The sequence below is a fragment of the Anabrus simplex genome, chromosome 3 (genome assembly GCF_040414725.1).
Source record: "Anabrus simplex isolate iqAnaSimp1 chromosome 3, ASM4041472v1, whole genome shotgun sequence".
Lineage (NCBI taxonomy): Eukaryota > Metazoa > Arthropoda > Insecta > Orthoptera > Tettigoniidae > Anabrus > Anabrus simplex.
In genome coordinates, this window is record NC_090267.1 from 129042077 (window position 1) to 129060834 (window position 18758).

Genomic DNA, 18758 nt, shown 5'->3' on the forward strand with positions numbered 1-18758 from the left:
GATTGGCGCAGATGAATTGCAAGTTTGCTATCCCGTCGCCCAGAGTTGGCGACTGGGGCCGATGAAGTGTAGGTTGTTTTTTTTTTACCTCGTCGCCACAGAGTTGTGTTGTAAACAAGGTTGGGTTTACAAAAAGCACAACTTCTTTATTTGCTTCACATGTAAAATTACAATATTTACACTAACAAAACTGAAAGTTATCTCGAAGCAAATTGAACTATGAATTTGGAGAAAGAGTCCGTCTTTGTACACTATATACACGTTGGAGTATTCACGTTCACTACTATTTCGGAAAGATAGTCTTTGTGACATGAAAAGTTCTTGATAGTCGAAAACTATCAGAAGCACTGACGTAAATATCTCAGAGAGTCCTTCCTTGTTGAAGTGTCTGAGTTCATTAACGTAAGTTCGATGACTGAAGAGTTCCTACTTAGCGAAACTAAGTCGATAATGGGAGCTAGCATTAGCTAGGGAATGATAGTGGCATATAATGGTAAGACTGGTATGGACAGCGGAATAGGCAAGAGGAGCGGTGGCCCGAGGTGAGACCTCTTACTGCCAGAAATTCAGTCCACCTGGCCGAAGCACATTTTCACTGGCCGAAGCACATTTTCAAGAGGAGTAGCCTCCGTGCTCGACGTAGGGTGTATTCTGGAGCTGGACACCGGGGTCAGTGGGCTGTCTGGACAGGCTAGGAGCTCCTTTATATAGCACACACGACGTTCCAGGCACGCGCACTGAGGGCTGCGCGTCGAGGCTCGAAGAATAACACACTGGCACGCGTGTAGCTGGCTGGCGGATCGAGAAGGGAGCGACGGACATACAACAGACACATATAGGTTTTGTGCCGACTATGGGATAGGAAAGGGCTGTGAGTTGGAAGGTTCATTTGCCTGGTGTGAAAATGGGAAACCACGGAAAATCATCTTCAGGGCTACCGACAGTGGGATTCGAACCCACTACTTCCCGGATGCAAGCTCACAGCTGCGCACCCCTAACCGTACGGCCAGCTCGCCCGGTCATCTGACTGGAGAACAGTCGTTCGACAGGCCACAGAAATGTTGTGTCACTGGTTATTGTGCTTATAATATACATGCATCTTCATTATCGTATACTGGTATATCTTTCAGCGATCAGTCTGCAAGCCTCTTAGAATTGTCTAGACACTTCCACAATCCATCAGTCGATGAGACCGTCACCAATCAGCTTAGTGACCCCGAAAAATCTCTGTCATTTTGGATATGTTTTCACCTCTTATCACCCCCATGTCATTGGAGGCTGAACTTGACTTAACGGCATTCAGAGTGTCACAATTCATCTCAGCGACACCGAAAACTTTTGACACTAATATCGTTAGTCTTCTATTAATTTTACATATCACCCACTCCTCTATAAGTGCTAGGGGTGCCTTAACCCCATAGTATTTTTTCCACAAAGAGCTATGCTGTAACATTCGTCCATAATCTGTCAGTTTAGATATTCTTTTTCACCCCTTCTCAAACCCTATTCCGATTGGGGCTAAACTAGGACCTAAACGGCATCCAGATTGACAATTCGTCTCAGTGATCCCAAAAACTATGGATTCGACATGAATACCTGTAGTTTCCGATTATTTGTACATGTTATTTCTTCCCTTAAGAGTGCTAGGGGTGGCTTATCCTCACACTATTTTTTGTTGCCAGATAGTAAGACATATGTGTACCAAGCTTGGTTAAGAGATATGATAGAAAAATTTAGAAACTTTTCGTACCACTTTTGGAGAGGCATATGGTCTATGGTTTATTCATCTTAATCCAAACAATGAGAACCATTCTACTCTATCCCACTTATTGATGAGGTTACTATCCGTAATAGTAGAAGCCTTTACTTTCTACTCCTCCAAGGGCCTTCATAACCTTAGCTAGTTACTAGCAAAGGATAAATTACTTATTGTAAATAATATATGGGAACAGCGCTAAGTAACATAAACAAATATTTGTATACGAGTTTGCTCAATTCTAACACTTCCTAATTTGTATGTCTATAATTTGAATTAAAGAAACCTCTAGCATCGTTTCAACGTTAGAGAATCCAAATTTGTGACGTTTTTTCAACGAAACCACAGTTCAGACTGGGAAAGCGGCCTCTCTACATCAACTGGCGTATAGGAGCTGTCCTGAAGAGCAGCATCCTAACAATGATAAATCCCTCTTTCTTACAGAATGGCTGAGATTAAGGACACCTTTGGCCCGCCCACGGCGTTCTAGTGACGCTCCATACACCATTTCAGCAGAAAAACTAAGACAAATCCGTAGCGACCTGCTCTACTGGTTCTCTGACCAAGGAGGTAATGACGGACATGGAGACTACCAGAGCGGCATTCAATCATTCAATCCACAGACACAAGTGGACTTCAATTTTACTCTACCTTTCATGGGATTCCATTTTAACTACATTAAGGTGAGTACTCCAGTATGGCTTCAAACTGGCTATCGTTTCTATAAGTAAACTATCCCTTAAAGGAGGTAATCATGAATAGGACCAACATTTATACACTTTTGAACTCTAATTTTGAGAAGCATGCCTTCGTAAACAAGTATATACATAATTTATATGAATAGAATTAACAAAGAGGAAGAAAATATGAAGTTTCGTTCTGAAAAAGGGGTCAATAGTAATGTCCCACTAAATACTTTTACGCTTTCCGGAGACACCAAGGTGCCGGAATTTTGTCCCGCAGGAGTTCTCATACTTGGCGGTAAACCTACCAACACGAGGCTGATCTTCAAATACCACCGGACTGATCCAGCATCGAACCTGCCAAGTTAGGGTCAGAAGGCCAGCGCCTCAACCGTTTGAGCCACTCAGCCCTGCGAAACAAGGGTCAGTGTAATGCAAACTTTGTCTGCAGTAACGTGCAAAAATTAGATTTTCACTTTTAAGTACGCATAGTATCTGAATTATTACGTCTCATGTATGTCTACACAGTCCGCCTCTGTGGTGCAGTGGTTAGTGTGATTAGCTACCACCCCCGGGGGCCCGGGTTCGATTCCGGGCCCTGCCACGAAATTTGAAAAGTGGTACGGGGGCTGGAACGGAATCCACTCAGCCTCAAGAGCTCAACTGAATAGAGGTGGGTTCGATTCCCACCTCACCCATCGTGGAAGTGGTTTTCCGTGGTTTCCCACTTCTCCTCCAGGCAAATGCCGTGATGGTATCTAACTTAAGGCCATGTCCGCTTCCTTCCCTCTTTCTTGTATATCCCTTCCAATCTTCCCATCCCCCACATTGCCCCTGTTCGGCATAGCAGGTGAGGCAGCCTGGACGACGTACTGGTCCTCCTCTCCAGTTGTATCCCCCGACCCTAAGTCTCAGGCTCCAGGACACTGCCCTTGAGGCGGTAGGGGTGGGATCCCTCGCTGAGTCCGAGGGAAAAACCGACCCTGGAGGGTAAACAGATTAAGAAGAAGAAGAAGAAATATGTCTACACCGTTATATAAAATTCAAATTCTTAATGTAGCTTCTAAATTATGCTATTTCTAAAATATTACATGTTGAAAATTACACCTCAGTAATTGTTTTGATTAATAAGCATAGTAGGCCAGCATATTTACCAAGTGTAGAAGAAGTATCTACAATCTGTACAAAAATCAGTCTGCAGTGATAAGAAACGAAAGCTACGAAAAAAAAAAAAAAAAGCAACAATCCAGAAAGGAGTGCGGCAAGGCTGCAGTTCATCACCCTCTCCATTTCAATGTTTACATAGAACAGGCAATAAAGGAAATTAAAGAAGATTTTGGAAAAGGAATCACAATCCAAGGAGTGGAAATCAAAACTCACATATTCCGATGATATTATTATTCTACCGGAGTCTGCAGAAGGTCTGGAGAAATTGCTGAATGCTATGAACACAGTCTTGGAGAAAGAGTACAAGATAAAATACATAAATCCAAAATAATTGTAATGGAGTGCAGTCGTATGAAGTCTGCTGATGCAGGAAATGTTACATTAGGAAATGAAGTTTCGGCCGTCTCTGTGGTGTAGTGGTTAGCGTAATTAGCTGCCATCTGCGAAGGCCCGGGTTCGATTCCCGGCTCTCCCTCAAAATTTGAAAAATGGTACGAGTGCTGGAACGGGGTCCACTCAGCCTCGGGAGGTCAACTGAGTACAGGTGGGTTCGATTCCCGTCTCAACCATCCTAGAAGTGGTTTTCCGTGGTTTCCCAGGCAAATTCCGGGATGGTACCTAACTTAAGGCCACGACTATTTCCTTCCCTCTTCCTTGTCTATCCCTTCCAATCTTCCCATCCCCCCGCAAGGTCCCTGTTCAGCATAGCAGGTGGGGCCGTCTGGGCGAGGTAGTGGTCATCCTCCCCAGTTGTATCCCCGGTCCAGTGTCTGAAACTCCAGGACACTGCCCTTGATGCGGTAGGAGTGGGATCCCTCGCTGAGTCCGAGGGAAAAATGGACCCTGGAGGGTAAACAGAAGCATAAGTAGAAGAAGAAGAAGGAAATGAAGTTTTAAAGGAACTAGATGAATATTGTTACTTGCGTACTAGAATAACTAATTATGGTAGCAGAAAGGAGGACATAAAATGCAGGCTAGCACAAGCAAGGGAGGCCTTTCTTAAGAAAAGAAATATTCTCACTTCAAACATTGATATAGGAATTAGAAAGAGGTTTTTTCAAGACCTTAGTCTGGAACCTGACACTGTACGGAAGTAAAAGATGGAAAATAACGAGCTCAAGAAGAATGCTTTTGAAACGTGGTGTTACAGAAGAATGCTGAAAGTGAGATGGGTAGATTGAATCACAAATGAAGATGTACTGAATCGAATTGGTGAGAGGAGAATTATTTGGCGAAATTTCACCAGAAGAAGAGAAAGAATGATAGGGCACATCTTAAGACAACCAGGTCTTGTTCAGTTAATTTCTGAGGGAAGCGTACGCTGTAGAAAGGCAGGGGTGGAACAAGGTATAAATATGACAAACAGATTAGAGTAGATGTAGGATGTCGTAGTTATTTAGAAAGATTAGCACAGGATAGGGTGGAATGGGGAGCTGGATCAAACCAGTCTATGGGCTGATGACCCAAACATAAACACAAAAATTATACATTTTCTTGTAGCTATAACATGCGGTAAAAATTTGGAGTCAGTGGTACCAACACTTCAGTAGAAGTGAGCGGAGCAAACTAGAATAAATTATACATTTCATGTAGCAAAACTTTGGATACAATGAGAAATGTTATTGTAGTTTCAGTATCATTTCACTGTGCTTTTTTACCTGTCTCAGTTAATTCAGAAGTTCCAAGATAGCAGGTTCCAAAGTTCACAGTCCAGTGTGGTCCACACTTACGTTGTACTACACAGTCGTTCGCATCATTATGACCACTAGCCAGTATCCAGGGTAAATGAACACAGACAGAAGCCAAACGGGCCGGAAGTCACTTAATAATGTGCTGTTAGCTTGTCACAGGTATCTGGAGCAATGCTGCCTGCAGTGCATCGCACAACTAGACCTACGTGTTGAAGGATCCATTGAGGGAACACGACACTCAAGGTGGTCCCACAGATGCTCATTTGTTTCACGTCCGAGGTATCATGGAGCAGGAAAGTACTTGGAAGCCTTCCAATCACTGACGGGCATTTCTAGCAGTGTGACATACTGCACTGTCTTGCGGGAAGATCCCATCCACAATCAGCATGTATGGGTGTACGCAATCTGCAAGTACAGTCTAGCTCCATGGCCTTCGGTCCTTTAGAACTCGAGTTCGATTCCCGACAGAGTCGTAGGAATTTAACGCTAAACAGTTAACTTATTTGGTTCATGGACTGGGTGTACGAGATGTCTCCAACGTTCTTGAAACTCTCACACCGCACAATACTGTACTATCTTCCATCACAATAACACGCTGCTTCGCATGCACGGCAGACGCCGCTCACCTTCATCGAAGGTGTTCTGCCGTACAAAAGCTGCATCCGACTTTAATAGCCACACGAAGTTATATCATCATTATCATCTGCGAATATGGATTAATAACGATATTGGACGCTGGTGACCTCCCCGTAGATGAGTGGTCATAGAGAAGGTGTCGAACACATTCCCTAGAACACAACGCAACAGTGAACAGTGTAACACATGGTACACTATCAGGAGTGACATTGCGTCGCAGTTAATTACGGTCTGGAATACCGGCACGTCGTCCACTTCTCCGCATCAGAGCCGAGGAGGACGCAGATCCGGCCTGCAATGCCATTCGGATGAAGTGTCGATCTTCTCAGGGAGAGTTCTGAGTGGTGCGACCAGACCAATCTCGTCGTGTTCTACGGCTTTCTGTGAACCATTCTGTACACACCCGTTGCAATGCCGACACACTTCATCCCACAGGAGCAGCAATTTTTCGGGTGGATGCATCACGTTCTCTAATGCCAATAATGCAGCCTCTTTCAAACTCTCTCATTCGACGGCACGGTTCTCCCATACATCTGCGAGGCATCCTGCACAATGAGAGCCGCAGGCACATTTTACCAGTCGGTGGTGGTACACCAAGACATCGATGTGGACCTTGAACCTGAGGGCCGGCATGGTTCAAATGCTAATCATTTCTTGAGAACATACTAATGCACTTGTCCAGTGAATATGAACTTCCTATCTCTAGTCTTTTAAGATGTTCTGGTTTTTACGTAAAAGAGTGTATTTTAGTAAATGCTTAAGTAATTTACAGTAAATCTATATAAATAAAGTTGTAATAGGTACGCTGTCTGTAATTTCATTTGATTACCAATTTTTCAGATTTCTATCCGCTTTAGGTCAACTCAAGACCGTATCAGTGGCTTTTTGATTTCGTGTCTGTTTGTCCGTCTGCCTGTCTGTCTGTCTGTCTGTCTGTCTGTCGATTCCACCATCACGGCGAAACGGCTGGATAGATCTCGACTAAACGTCATATTTAGAGTATACTCACCAGGAGAAGGTTTAGATATGCATATAATTTAAAAATCACTGAATAGACTGGGGGTTTATACGAAAACAAAGACAGGTTTCTCAATTTTCTGTAAAATACGTAGACCGTATGTGAAATTTCTCTCCATTTGAAAAAACTTTTGTTATGTACTTAATTTCGCTTACTCTTCAAATGACAGAAAAAATTATTTTTTTTTTTTGGTTTCATGATCTGCACAGAGTGACCGACAGACCGACGACGAACCTACCGGTTACCATGGCAACGTCTCTGTTGCTTGACAGCAGCGAAGTAACGTAATGCAAATATCGTCATTATTTCTGTAAACTCGTGGTTGTTCGTTATGTAGAAAGCGAGAGAGACGTGAAGCTGCCATTCTGCGGGGTATTTGCGGAATACTGTTGGCGGTTACAGACGTCTCCGAATAGCACTAAGGATGGCTATTCATATTTCAATAGTACTACGGACTGAAGGCCATTATTTTGCACTGTAAGGTGTTTTATGGCATTTGCTATAAATGTTGCTGTGTTTCTCTTCTAATTCCGTTCTCTCCTTTTATTCATTGCCTCTACCTTGCCTCTTTAGGCTTAAGTAGTAACACCGTAAGTCATCTTCTTATGTAAGAATCCCTGATCCTACATTTTTCCTCTCTTACCGGTTCCTTAAATCCGTAACTTATCATTATAATTTAGCGATGGCATATCTTTTTTCCAATCCACCCATTTGGTATTTACATATTTCTCTTATCCTGTCGTTCTCAGTTATCTTCAATTAATGTCGACTTCATTAACTGTATTATTTTCTTCCTTAATTTCTTCGTATATATGAGAGTGCTAAACCCGAAACCTGGACACTCTTTCTTTTGAGGATAAATTCCAAGCTGTACAAATGTGTAACCTTTTGACCCCGAAATATATCGAAATATGGAGGCAGTTTTAATGACTGTGCAGACCTTCGTTTCGGGGTAATTGGTGGCTAAACAGTAAATCGTATCATTAAACAGATAGCACAATCGGTGCTCAATTTGGGAAGACCGACAACTTTGGTCCCATGACTTTTCGTCGTATCTCGATCCCTTATACGTCATATTAGTGGCGTGCGGTGAACATATTCGTTACAACAGCTGCAAAAATGTTTCTTAAATATAAGCAATCGTAGCCCACTACACTCTCTAAAGTCAACATTACCATTTTATGAACTCACTTGATAACTAAGTGGAAATATAACAAGCAAACAGGCGAAACAATAAATAAATAAATAAATAAATTAATAAATAAATAAATAAATAAATAAATAAATAAATAAATAAATAAATAAATAAATAAAATAAAATAAAATAAAATAAATAAATAAATAAATAAATAAATAAATAAAGATACATATTTTGGTATTTTGAAATTATAACTCTCATGAATAATTTTTGGAGGTGAAGTCAGCTGCGTATTTTCCCAGTAGCTGGTACCCTGCAATCGGGAAGTGGGGGTTCAAATTCAGTCTAGATTTGTAATGTGAAAGAGAGTTTGGTGAACCTTGAAGAATTCCTCCGAGATGATATTTTTCCATTCTGCCAACCGTTTTGGCCACTAAAGTAGTGAACAGCAAATAACGAGATTATTAATTTAATGTTCCTTAGTGACAGAGTGGTCTGTCCTGAATCATGTCGACAACGTTGACATTGTCATTGAAAGGTGAACTCCATTCTTCTCTCCTGTGTAGCAAAGTAGCGAACAGTTCTTTCAAAAAATGAATCTTTTGGCGAACGTCTTCCAATAATGCTGCTTCAATGGAAAACAGTGCCCAGATTGAAAGTCTTTTTTCTCCCGTTATGTTCCTTCTCAACCTAATTTCATCCAAATGGCCAGGGTATGAATTTAGAAGACTAGAAATTTCAGCTTGAGAGATATTTTTATGATAAATTACATACTACCCTTTCTCCGCAGATATTAGCCCAAGGAAATTCAATTTCTCATAATCCTGAAAAACCATTTCGAGGTGACTGTCAACATTATCATATATTTCACAGTAAATTTGTTTGTAATTAGGACTGTTTCTTTTTGTTGGCTCGCCTATTTCTTGTGCTGTTTCGGCATATACTGTATTGACGAATAAATGGCCTTCCGAATTTCATCAACTTTTCTCCGGCAGAAAATGATGTCAAAAGTTTTCGTCTGGAGGACATTGTAGAGAACATCAGTGAAAGCAAATATGTTGTAAAATGTTCTAAGGAGAAAACAAAATGTGAAATCATTCAGCGTGAGAAAGTAACCTTTTTACTGGAGCTAACATTTCATTCTCAATTTCGAGGGAATTGCGTAGCATTGAGTTAAAAACTTCACACAAATGAACACGGTGCTCATTAACCTCTTTGTGTAGTTCCACCTAGTAGGTGAAACACTAGGAAGTCTTCTCTTCGAATACTCTTCCAGGAATTTAGACCGTTTAGGTGAACGTGAAAAGAAAGCAGCAATACCATTAAGAGAGCTAAAAATATTTTGCATTCAGACAACTTGTTCACAGTATGGGACAAAACTAGATTTAAGCAGTGCGCATAGCAATGAATAAATAAAGCTTGAGGATGTGTTCTTTTAGTTAAAGTTTGCCCTCCATTCATATGCCCGGGCAATGAAGCAGCTCCATCGTAAGACTGCGCAATTAACTTGTTATTACAGTCGAACTCAGTCAAATATTGTTTAACGATTTCTGAAATACCTAAAGCTGTTCTGTTTTCACTGACGTCACTGTACCCGACAAATCATTCCTTTTTTTGCCCATCGTACACATAACGTAGAACAACGGGGAGTTGTGCAGTGGTGGAAATATCAGTCGTCTCGCCCACTAAGACTGAAAGACTTGGCTTCTTTCAATTCAGATTTTATTTCTTCCAGCACGAGTTGCCACTGAATCAATTAAATCATTCTGATTTGTATTTGATACATCCCTAAAACTGTGGATGTCTCCAGGTGGGTTTTCAAGAGAGGGTCGTATTCTGCAGTGTATTTTAACTGCTGGATGTAGTTACCCCTATTAACTGAGGTTTCACGCTCACCATGCCCTCGGAAAGAAAGTTCTTGCTTACATAAAATGCACACAAAGGCTTCAAGAGTTCCCTGATTTGTTTTACACTCTCGTTATGAAATGCGATTCCCTGTTTGAGCTGGTCATCTAATTGTGTGTCCACCCTAACTTTACCAAACGACGCTAAGAGATAAGATGCTCTGATGTGTCCTATAGACTCTTCGTGAGAAACAGCTGCATTGGTAAAATTTCGCATATTAATGTACCCCGTTTTAGTCCAGCTTGGAGTTTCTCTCCTTACCAAAACATGTTTTTCGTACGAAGAAGCAGTGAAGTGCCTAGTGAAACCTTTTACTTGTTTTGTTAAGCCTGGTAAATCTGGAGTTGGCCTACCTTCTTTTATAAGGCTACATTTTTCGTGGAAAGTTCTACCTGAGAAAGGCCTTTCAAGAATATTTTCCACTACACACTCGCACATATTTCCAAATTGATATTCACGGCAGTGACGACACCATCATAACTTAATCTACAGCGTCACGACGCATAACACGCGTTATATTCATGAATAATGGCACTTACTTACTTACTTACTCCATGGCTCTACGGTCCTTTAAGGACCTTGGCCTCCTTGACCACAGCTCTCCAGTCGTCCCGGTCTTCAAAACGCCTACGCCACCTCCTGACTCCAACGGTCCTCAGATCAGTCTCCACATCCTCACTTCTCACATTCCATGTTCCAATATATCCGTATCGTTGTCATTTAGCGCGCTTTAGTCGTCGTAAGTTTGGGACCGTCCGGTTATCTTGATTTGGTTTCTGAACAATATGTAGTTTTGTGGTAGTGGAGTTGTTAGCCCCACGTACCAACTCCCAACCTGGAGGACCAGGGTATCACTCTTAGTCTGGATCATCACCTTAGACCTGTCCGGCTTGGGTGGCCCTACCAGGAGCATATGGTCCCGCCGGCATAGCTCTAAGGATCATTTGAACACGCAAGCCTCCAAAACACCCGGCAAAATGTATTTTGCCTTCGTCAAGGTGGTGATACCATCGGGAGGTGAATAATGGCACAGAACCTACAAAAACTTCACCTGTAATCCAAGATGAACACTACAAAAATTCACTATATATTACCATTGTAGACAACCAAATACAACATTCGCTCAGCTCTGTGCTCATGCTGGGCAACCTAAATATTTTTCTGCGACTATTGGAAAACATACTGTACACTTGCCATCAATGAATTGCTCGAAAAAAACTTTATACATGCCAAAATCAAAAAATAAAATATATTCTTTTATATTACAATTTATTTCATAAAAAGGCTCTATTTTTATTAGCAAGACGATGTGTAACTGGCTATACTGTTAACTTGTTGATATTTTTATTGTAGCCTGTAGTGAGTGGCGCTGAACCCTTCGAGTGTCAAGTATTAAAACTAACAGGCCCTACCTAAGTTAAGCTGGCCTGTCATCGTAAATTGCTGTCTGGGGAGGGGCCGCAGCTTCAAGGACGAGGAAGCTTCAAGTGCATGCATCACCCAAGCGACTTAAAATTCGCTCGGGTAGCTCTCTTTCGCGCCGGCGAGGAAACCCAGCTTGCTGGAGAAGCTGAACTGCGGTAGTGCGAGCGGATCGTCGAGACAGCTGTACTTGGCTTAGATATTAGCAGTTTTTTGAACTTTATAAAAAGCGTTCTAAGGAATAATAAGAAAATATAAATACATATTTACCCAAGCAGTGCTGGGGTAGATGGGGTTCAGTGCACGCCACTGCGTTATATAGAGCTGCATTTCTCGATTATAATCAAATCTCCCCAATAATTGTAACTAACATTAGGAAAAGGGGTCTGTCTTAATGAAAATTTCCCATCTCCATTGTGAATTTCAGTCGGTAAGTGAGCCTGCCGTTATAATAGAAATCCCCGAACTCGATTAAGAATGGCAGTGGCCTGCTATTATCATCAGAACTCCCCTTCGCGCACCATACATCGGAAAAAAACGTATGGGGTTCTCCCCGTGGTCTTTCTCGGATCTCGGATAACGCTAAGACACGTGCAACTTGTTATAATCTTACTCACTGCGTGTACAGGAACTTACGCATAAATCCGTATACAACGTAGCTTTTTTGCCTATAAATAAATTTAATTTCGTTCCTGATCCATAGAATGTGACTGAAGATGTCCTATAAGAGGACGAAACATGTTTCACGAGTGTAATTTAATCTAAATTTTCGCACGTTAACACGAATAGATGCATTCCTCCAAACACGGTACCAGTTGATAATCAGCGCCGTCTTCATGATGTTAAGGGCTTGATATTGTTGTCGGAGCATATGGTTGTACAACCTCGTCGTTATTTCTGTAGATGTAAGTACGTCCCGGGGAAGGAAACTCAGTTCACATCTTAAGTATCATGCATGCGGCGTGTGGTGATTGATATCATGATGAGGATGATGATGATGATGATGATGATGATGCTTGTTGTTTAAAGGGGCTTAACATCTAGGTCATCGGCCCCTAATGGCACCAAATGAGACGAAATGTAAGGACAATTAAAAATCCATAATCCTCCACTGACCAGAATTCAAAACCTGAGTACGAAGAATGAATGGACGGATATGAAGTTAAAACAATCAGTGGACCCGACCCGCAATGACCCACATTCCCAGAAACTAACGTTAAACAATAGTATTACTGTCCAAGAGACTGCTTCTAACGCACAATACTGAATCGATGATGCTTGTAGTCTAAACGGGTCCAATATCCAGGTCATCGGCCCCTTATAGTAGTACTTATCGCGAGGAAAGTAGAACCATAGAATTTGTCATGTTGCGGTACTAATCAAAAGTAGCGTAGACTCGCCGTATTCCACACAATATGGTTCTACTCACAGGTAATGTAATGCGCACATGTAACACAGACGTATGGTGTTTTGCACATTGTGTCGCTATTTACAGGCAACGCAAACCTATTGCGTTCTTCACATAAGTGGACTAACCACAGGGACTCGCACTATCCCGTTGTGTTCCTCACATAGTAGATAATAATCATAGGCAAGACAGAACTATGGTGTCGCTCATATAGTGGTACGAATCACAGGTACTGTAAAATGTATCCTGAGCCACACACTGTTGCTACTGATCACAAACCAATTGTGTACCTAACATAGTGGTATACGCGCAAGTAAAAGCGACCCATGGTGTTCACTGCGTGCTGGTACTAATTACAAGTGGTACCATGGTTCTAATCTGATCATCCCTTGGTCGCCCCTTGTAGTCGCCTCTTACGGCAGGCAGGGGATACCGTGGGTGTATTCTTCGTCTGCGTTCCCCACCAACAGGGTGTTCATTGATATCATACACTGCATGTGGATTACTACTTTCTCTGGGGTTGCACCATTGCTTTAGGAATATATTTGATATGGGGTGTCCAGGTGTTTGTATCAATTTCAAATTTCTGTTAAGGAAGAGCGCTCTGGTTTTTGTATGCACGTCAGCAGCTGGACGGCATGTAGAGTTACGATCAAAGTTGACACGAAGTTGGCGAGTAGGCAGTCCCAAACCATCATGGCCGACTTCTTGAAGAGTAGAGACGAGTGTAACACGACCACCGTGTCGTAGACATCGGCGAGAGACTATTCAAAAGGCGATGACCAGCGCATTGTGGCCGAATGATACAGAAAGAGAGCGAAGCGCTATATTTATACGCAGTGGGGTGAGTGGAGCTATGACAAGAAACTAAGATTGTGCGGGTTAGAAAAGCGAACTGCGAATATAAAGTTATACACAAGTACACTTAAATATGAGAAATGTATTAAGGTTACAGTGGTTGTTAAAAATTGATAAGGAATCAGATAGAAAACAGCAAATAAGCAAAATGACGCCAGAATGACGTAGTGAGAAACGTCACAGTGCACTAGTCCATTTGGTCAATGAAATTTAAAGTATAGAAAGCTCGAGATAGGAACCATTTTCAACGGGAAAAGCGGTCAGTGCGTCAAATGGGAAAGTGAAATGTAGACGCAAGACAAGATATAGGCAAAGCAGAATGTAAATTTAAAAAGAATAAGGCTACAACAAGAGAAAACGTCAAATGGAAAGGTGCCGTGACATTAATTTAACCTAAGGAAGGGAGTAGTAAACATTTAAAGATTTAACACATTAACTAGAAAATTTAACATTACCGGGCGAGTTGGCCGTGCGGTCAGAGACATGAGGCTGTGAACTTGCATCCGGGAGATAGTGGGTTCGAATCCCACTGTCGGCAGCCCTGAAGATGGTTTTCCGTGGTTTCCCATTTACACACCAGACAAATGCTGGGGCTGTACCTTAATTAAGGCCACGGCCGCTTCCTTCCAACTCCTAGGCTTTATTTATCTCATCGTCGTTATAAGACCTATCTGTGTCGGTGCGACGTAAAGCAACTAGCAAAAGAAAATTAACATTCGCGCATACGCGCACAGCGTGTTTGCACATCAGAAAGATGACGCCTACTTAAATTTGCGCACTTGTTGACGAAGAGAGGTGGTAGTAGCTAGTACTGAGTTTGAACGAGTCTGTGTAATAGGGCTACGATAAGATGGATGTTGTGTCCAAGATATTGCAGGAAGTCTTGACAGGGATGTATCCACGGTGCATCGGTGTTGGCAACAATGGTCACGGGAAGGCACTGTCTCAAGAAGACCGGGGTCCAGCCGCTACGGAGAGGGAAGATCGCCGTATTCGCAGTATGGTTGTGGTGGATCGTACAGCAGCCATTACAGCTTCAGTTGGAAACAGAGTGATACAGTGAACTGTAACAAATCGATTACTTGAGGGACAGCTACGAGCCAGATGTTCTGTAGCGTTCATGTCACTAACTCCGAATCACTGCCATCCGCAACTGCAGTGGTGTCAAGCTAGAGATCATTGGTGGTCGCAGTGAAGACTGTTGTTTTCTCAGATGGGAGCCGCTTCTCTCTTGGTGCCAGTGATGGCCTTAGGTTCGTAAGGAGGCCAGGTAAGCATTTGGAACCAAGCTGTCTGCGGCGTCAACACACTGCATCTACACCAGGAGTTATGGTCTAGGGAGCGATTTTCTTCTAAAGCAGGACCACTCTCATAGTTACCCCAAGAACCTTGACAGCGGATTTCTACGTCAGACTGGTGAATGAACCGGTTGTGCTGCCTTTCATTCGCAGTATTCAGGGGGATGTTTTCTAACAGGATAACACTCTTCCTCATACCGCTGCTGTTACCCAACGTGCTCTACAGAGTGTCAACCAGTTACCTTGGCTTGCGAGATCACAAGACATTTCGCCCATTGAGTAAGTATGGAACATTATGAGACGACAAATCCAGTGTCATCCAATATCAGCATTAACCTTCGCTGATTTGACTGACCATGCGCAACAGGCGTGGGACTCCATCCCACAAAATGATACTGTATACGGCACCTGTACGACACAATGCATGCACGTTTGGATGCTTGCATTCAAAATCGTGGCGACTTCAGCAGTTAATAACGTACCACCATGCCACATGTCTTCTCGCGCATACTTGAAGCTGTGACCTGGAAACTTTAATCAAATAAATATGGTACCTAGACAGTTGTTTAGCCTAAATTGCATCATTCCAAACTACTGTATTCTTTATGTTTGTATTTCACTTTCCACAAGTGTATATCCACATGGCCTACTCACTAGCATGCTTTTATTGTTCAACTGTTTTATTTATTTACTTGGGAGTCGGAAATCAAGTGATCACAGTCCGATTTTAGGTACTGACTGACTCAAAATATTTTAAATATTGTTATCTTCTCTGTGGATCCTCCGTGGCTCAGGCAGCAACGCGTCGGCCTCTCACCGTTGGGTTCCGTGGTTCAAATCCCGGTCACTCCATGTGAGATTTGTGCTGGACAAAGCGGATGCGGGACATGTTTTTCTCCGGGTACTCCGGTTTTCCCTGTCATCTTTCATTCCAGCAACACTCTCAATTATCATCTCATTTCATCTATCAGTCATTATTCTTTGTCCCAGAGGAGTGCGACAGGTCTCGGCAGTCTGCACAATTCCTATCCTCGCCGCAAGATGGGGGCTTCATTCATTCCATCCCTGACCCGGTCAATGACTGGAAAACAGGTTGTAGGGTTTAATTTCTCTTCATTCTCTCAATGTTCTCAATCTACCCATATCAGTTTTCAATGTGAATTTTTACCCTTCTTAAGAAGCCGTGTTGAAACACCGGACCCCGTGAGATCTCTGAAGTTAATCAACATTGGTTGCGGTCAAGATTTAGATGGGTTGCCACACGCTGTTGGTGGGGGTAATGGAACGAAGGAGCGGAAAGGAACTGCCCACCCTACCGCACGTAAACTCCGGCTCAGGCATACCTCTGCGGTGGTTCAGACCTGCCTTCGTGCAGAACACACCCTTACCCTTACCTTACCCTCCATGGCTAAATGGTTAACGTGCTGGCCTTTGGTTACAGAGGTCCCGGGTTCGATTCCCGGCAGGGTGGGGAATTTTAACCATCATTGGTTAATTTCACTGGCACTGGGGCTGGGTGTATGTGTCGTCTTCATCATCATTTCATCCTCATCACGACGCGCAGGTCACCTACGGGTGTCAAATCAAAAGACCTGCACCTGGCGAGCCGAATTTGTCCTCGGACACTCCCGGCACTAAAAGCCATACGCCATTTCATTTCCCTCACGGGGTCCAGTGTTTTTCAACACGGCTTCTTATGAAGGGTAAAAATTACGCAGGTGGTTCAATAAATAACATAATGAAGACTCCCACAAGTGAATTATTCTCAGTTTCATTCGAATTTCACACCAAAGTAGAGCAGGTATATCGCTGCTTCCACTCATGATCATAACAACGCATACCATATCGATGGAGGCACATTCGTGTATGTGGGGCTATACCCTTTATCCATTTACCATCCCTACATTGTACCTACAATTTGTGGATAATAATAATAATAATAATAATAATAATAATAATAATAATAATAATAATAATAATAATAATAATAATAATAATAATAATATCAATTATACTGTCCACAAGGCAATTCAAAGACGAAGGAGTTGACTGAAATGTGGTCAAGCATTCCCATGCGTAGTGCGATCCTATTTTTCTATCTGAAAAGCACATCAATAATTCAAAACGTCGTGAGTAGGCATCGTATTGGAACACGACAATCTGTACACTCTATACATGAGTTGCTATGGAGCTGCCACTAGGAGGTAATGGATCATCCTATCCATACAGGGAATCGAATATTATCCTTGACCATTGTCGAAGAATCTACATGGAAACGGATTAGAACCTGACAGTGATGTTCAGCGAGCCGTCATATCCTGACGAGAGTTATCTGGCCCTGATTTCTTCCATGCCCAGACAGATGAATTGCTATATTGTAAATACAAGTATTTAGAAAAATATAAGTGCAGTGTGTAAGAAGAGTTATGCACCAATCCAATACCATGATTTTTACATATATATAGGTGTTGTGTGTATTTATGGGAAATAAGGTCATGTTATCTTATTTACTGAACCTTCCTCGTATTTTAAAAGTTAACCTTCAAGTATTCAAGCTCTTTTGGCCTTTTTATTCAGAGTTTCGTCCCAGTGTACCACTCGGCTCATCTGTTTGATTGCCACAACTTTCCTAAATGCTGGCGGTTACAGCGGCGTTGAGAAGCCACTACAAGCATCCTTTATAGGACAGTGCAGTGATGCTGCACTTGGGGGATACTTATATCACTTACCACCACTGGTATAAATCCATGCCTCTGGTTTTCCTATCAGAAATTTAATTTTCCAGAAGGGAACCATAATTTCCTCAATTGCCAATATTATAGTATCAAGCTTTTTAGACCTTTTAATCGTGAAATTACCAGCGTTTTGTCCCAAAGTTAACCTTGTCTCGCCCATACAGCACTTTCTTTTAGCTGAAAGTAAGTACCATTTGGTACTCCGAAACACTGTTAATATTTATTAGCTAATTATTATGTCTAATTTGATCCACAGGTGTCAATAAATGGTTACCTGGGATTCAGTGATCCCCCTGATGAATACACCTACCCGCTCGTCTTCCCCATCAAGCAGTCACCGCAAACAGAACAAGTAAATGATCCATCCTTCATGGGCATCTTCTTCAGCCAGATCAGAGTTGGTAACGTCCATCATAAAGACATCGATCAGCGAAGATCAGGACTATATTTCAGACTGGAGACTAATCTACAGAGTCGCACTGATCAGTTTGGTGTTGAGCTACGCGAGCGTCTGAAGTGGGATATTCTTGAAGGAGGAGTGCAGGTGTCAGAGTACTTCGTTCCGAAGCACGCCATAATTGCGACTTGGAAGAATGTGACCTTCTCTGGTGGGATTGATAAATCACTGGACACGGTAAGAATATGACACGGGAATCTTCCACTACTACCTTGTGTGGATATGACGTAAAGTCCCTCAAAAGAAATGAATTGTTTTATATGTTCCTAGAATTAAATATTATTATTATTATTATTATTATTAACAAATATATTGGGAAATATCCCGATGGCAATGGTCATTTACAGTTGTGTGATAATAAGGTAAGGTAAAGTTAAAATATAATTACCCAACAACAACAACAACAACAACAAAACCAAAGTACAACAAGCAATTCCATGGAAATAAAATACGACAAGAAATACTACTAGTCGGACATTCTAAATCCAGCATCATCAAGTGCTTAACACAACGGCTTACAACACTATAGGTTGAGCTGACTACTAGCTTAGCATTAAAAGTAAAGTTAAAACATAACTATACAATA

The 18758-nt window shown here is 42.1% G+C and overlaps 1 protein-coding gene across 1 annotated transcript in view; it reads left to right on the plus strand.

Annotated features, from left to right (window-relative positions):
- Positions 1-18758, plus strand: part of LOC136867096 (protein mesh) — a 49384-nt gene that overhangs the window by 11451 nt on the left and 19175 nt on the right. The window contains exons 2-3 of the mRNA XM_067144197.2: positions 2201-2439; positions 17972-18349. Of these exons, the coding sequence (XP_067000298.2) occupies positions 2201-2439; positions 17972-18349 (617 nt within the window). The remainder of the gene's footprint in view (positions 1-2200; positions 2440-17971; positions 18350-18758) is intronic.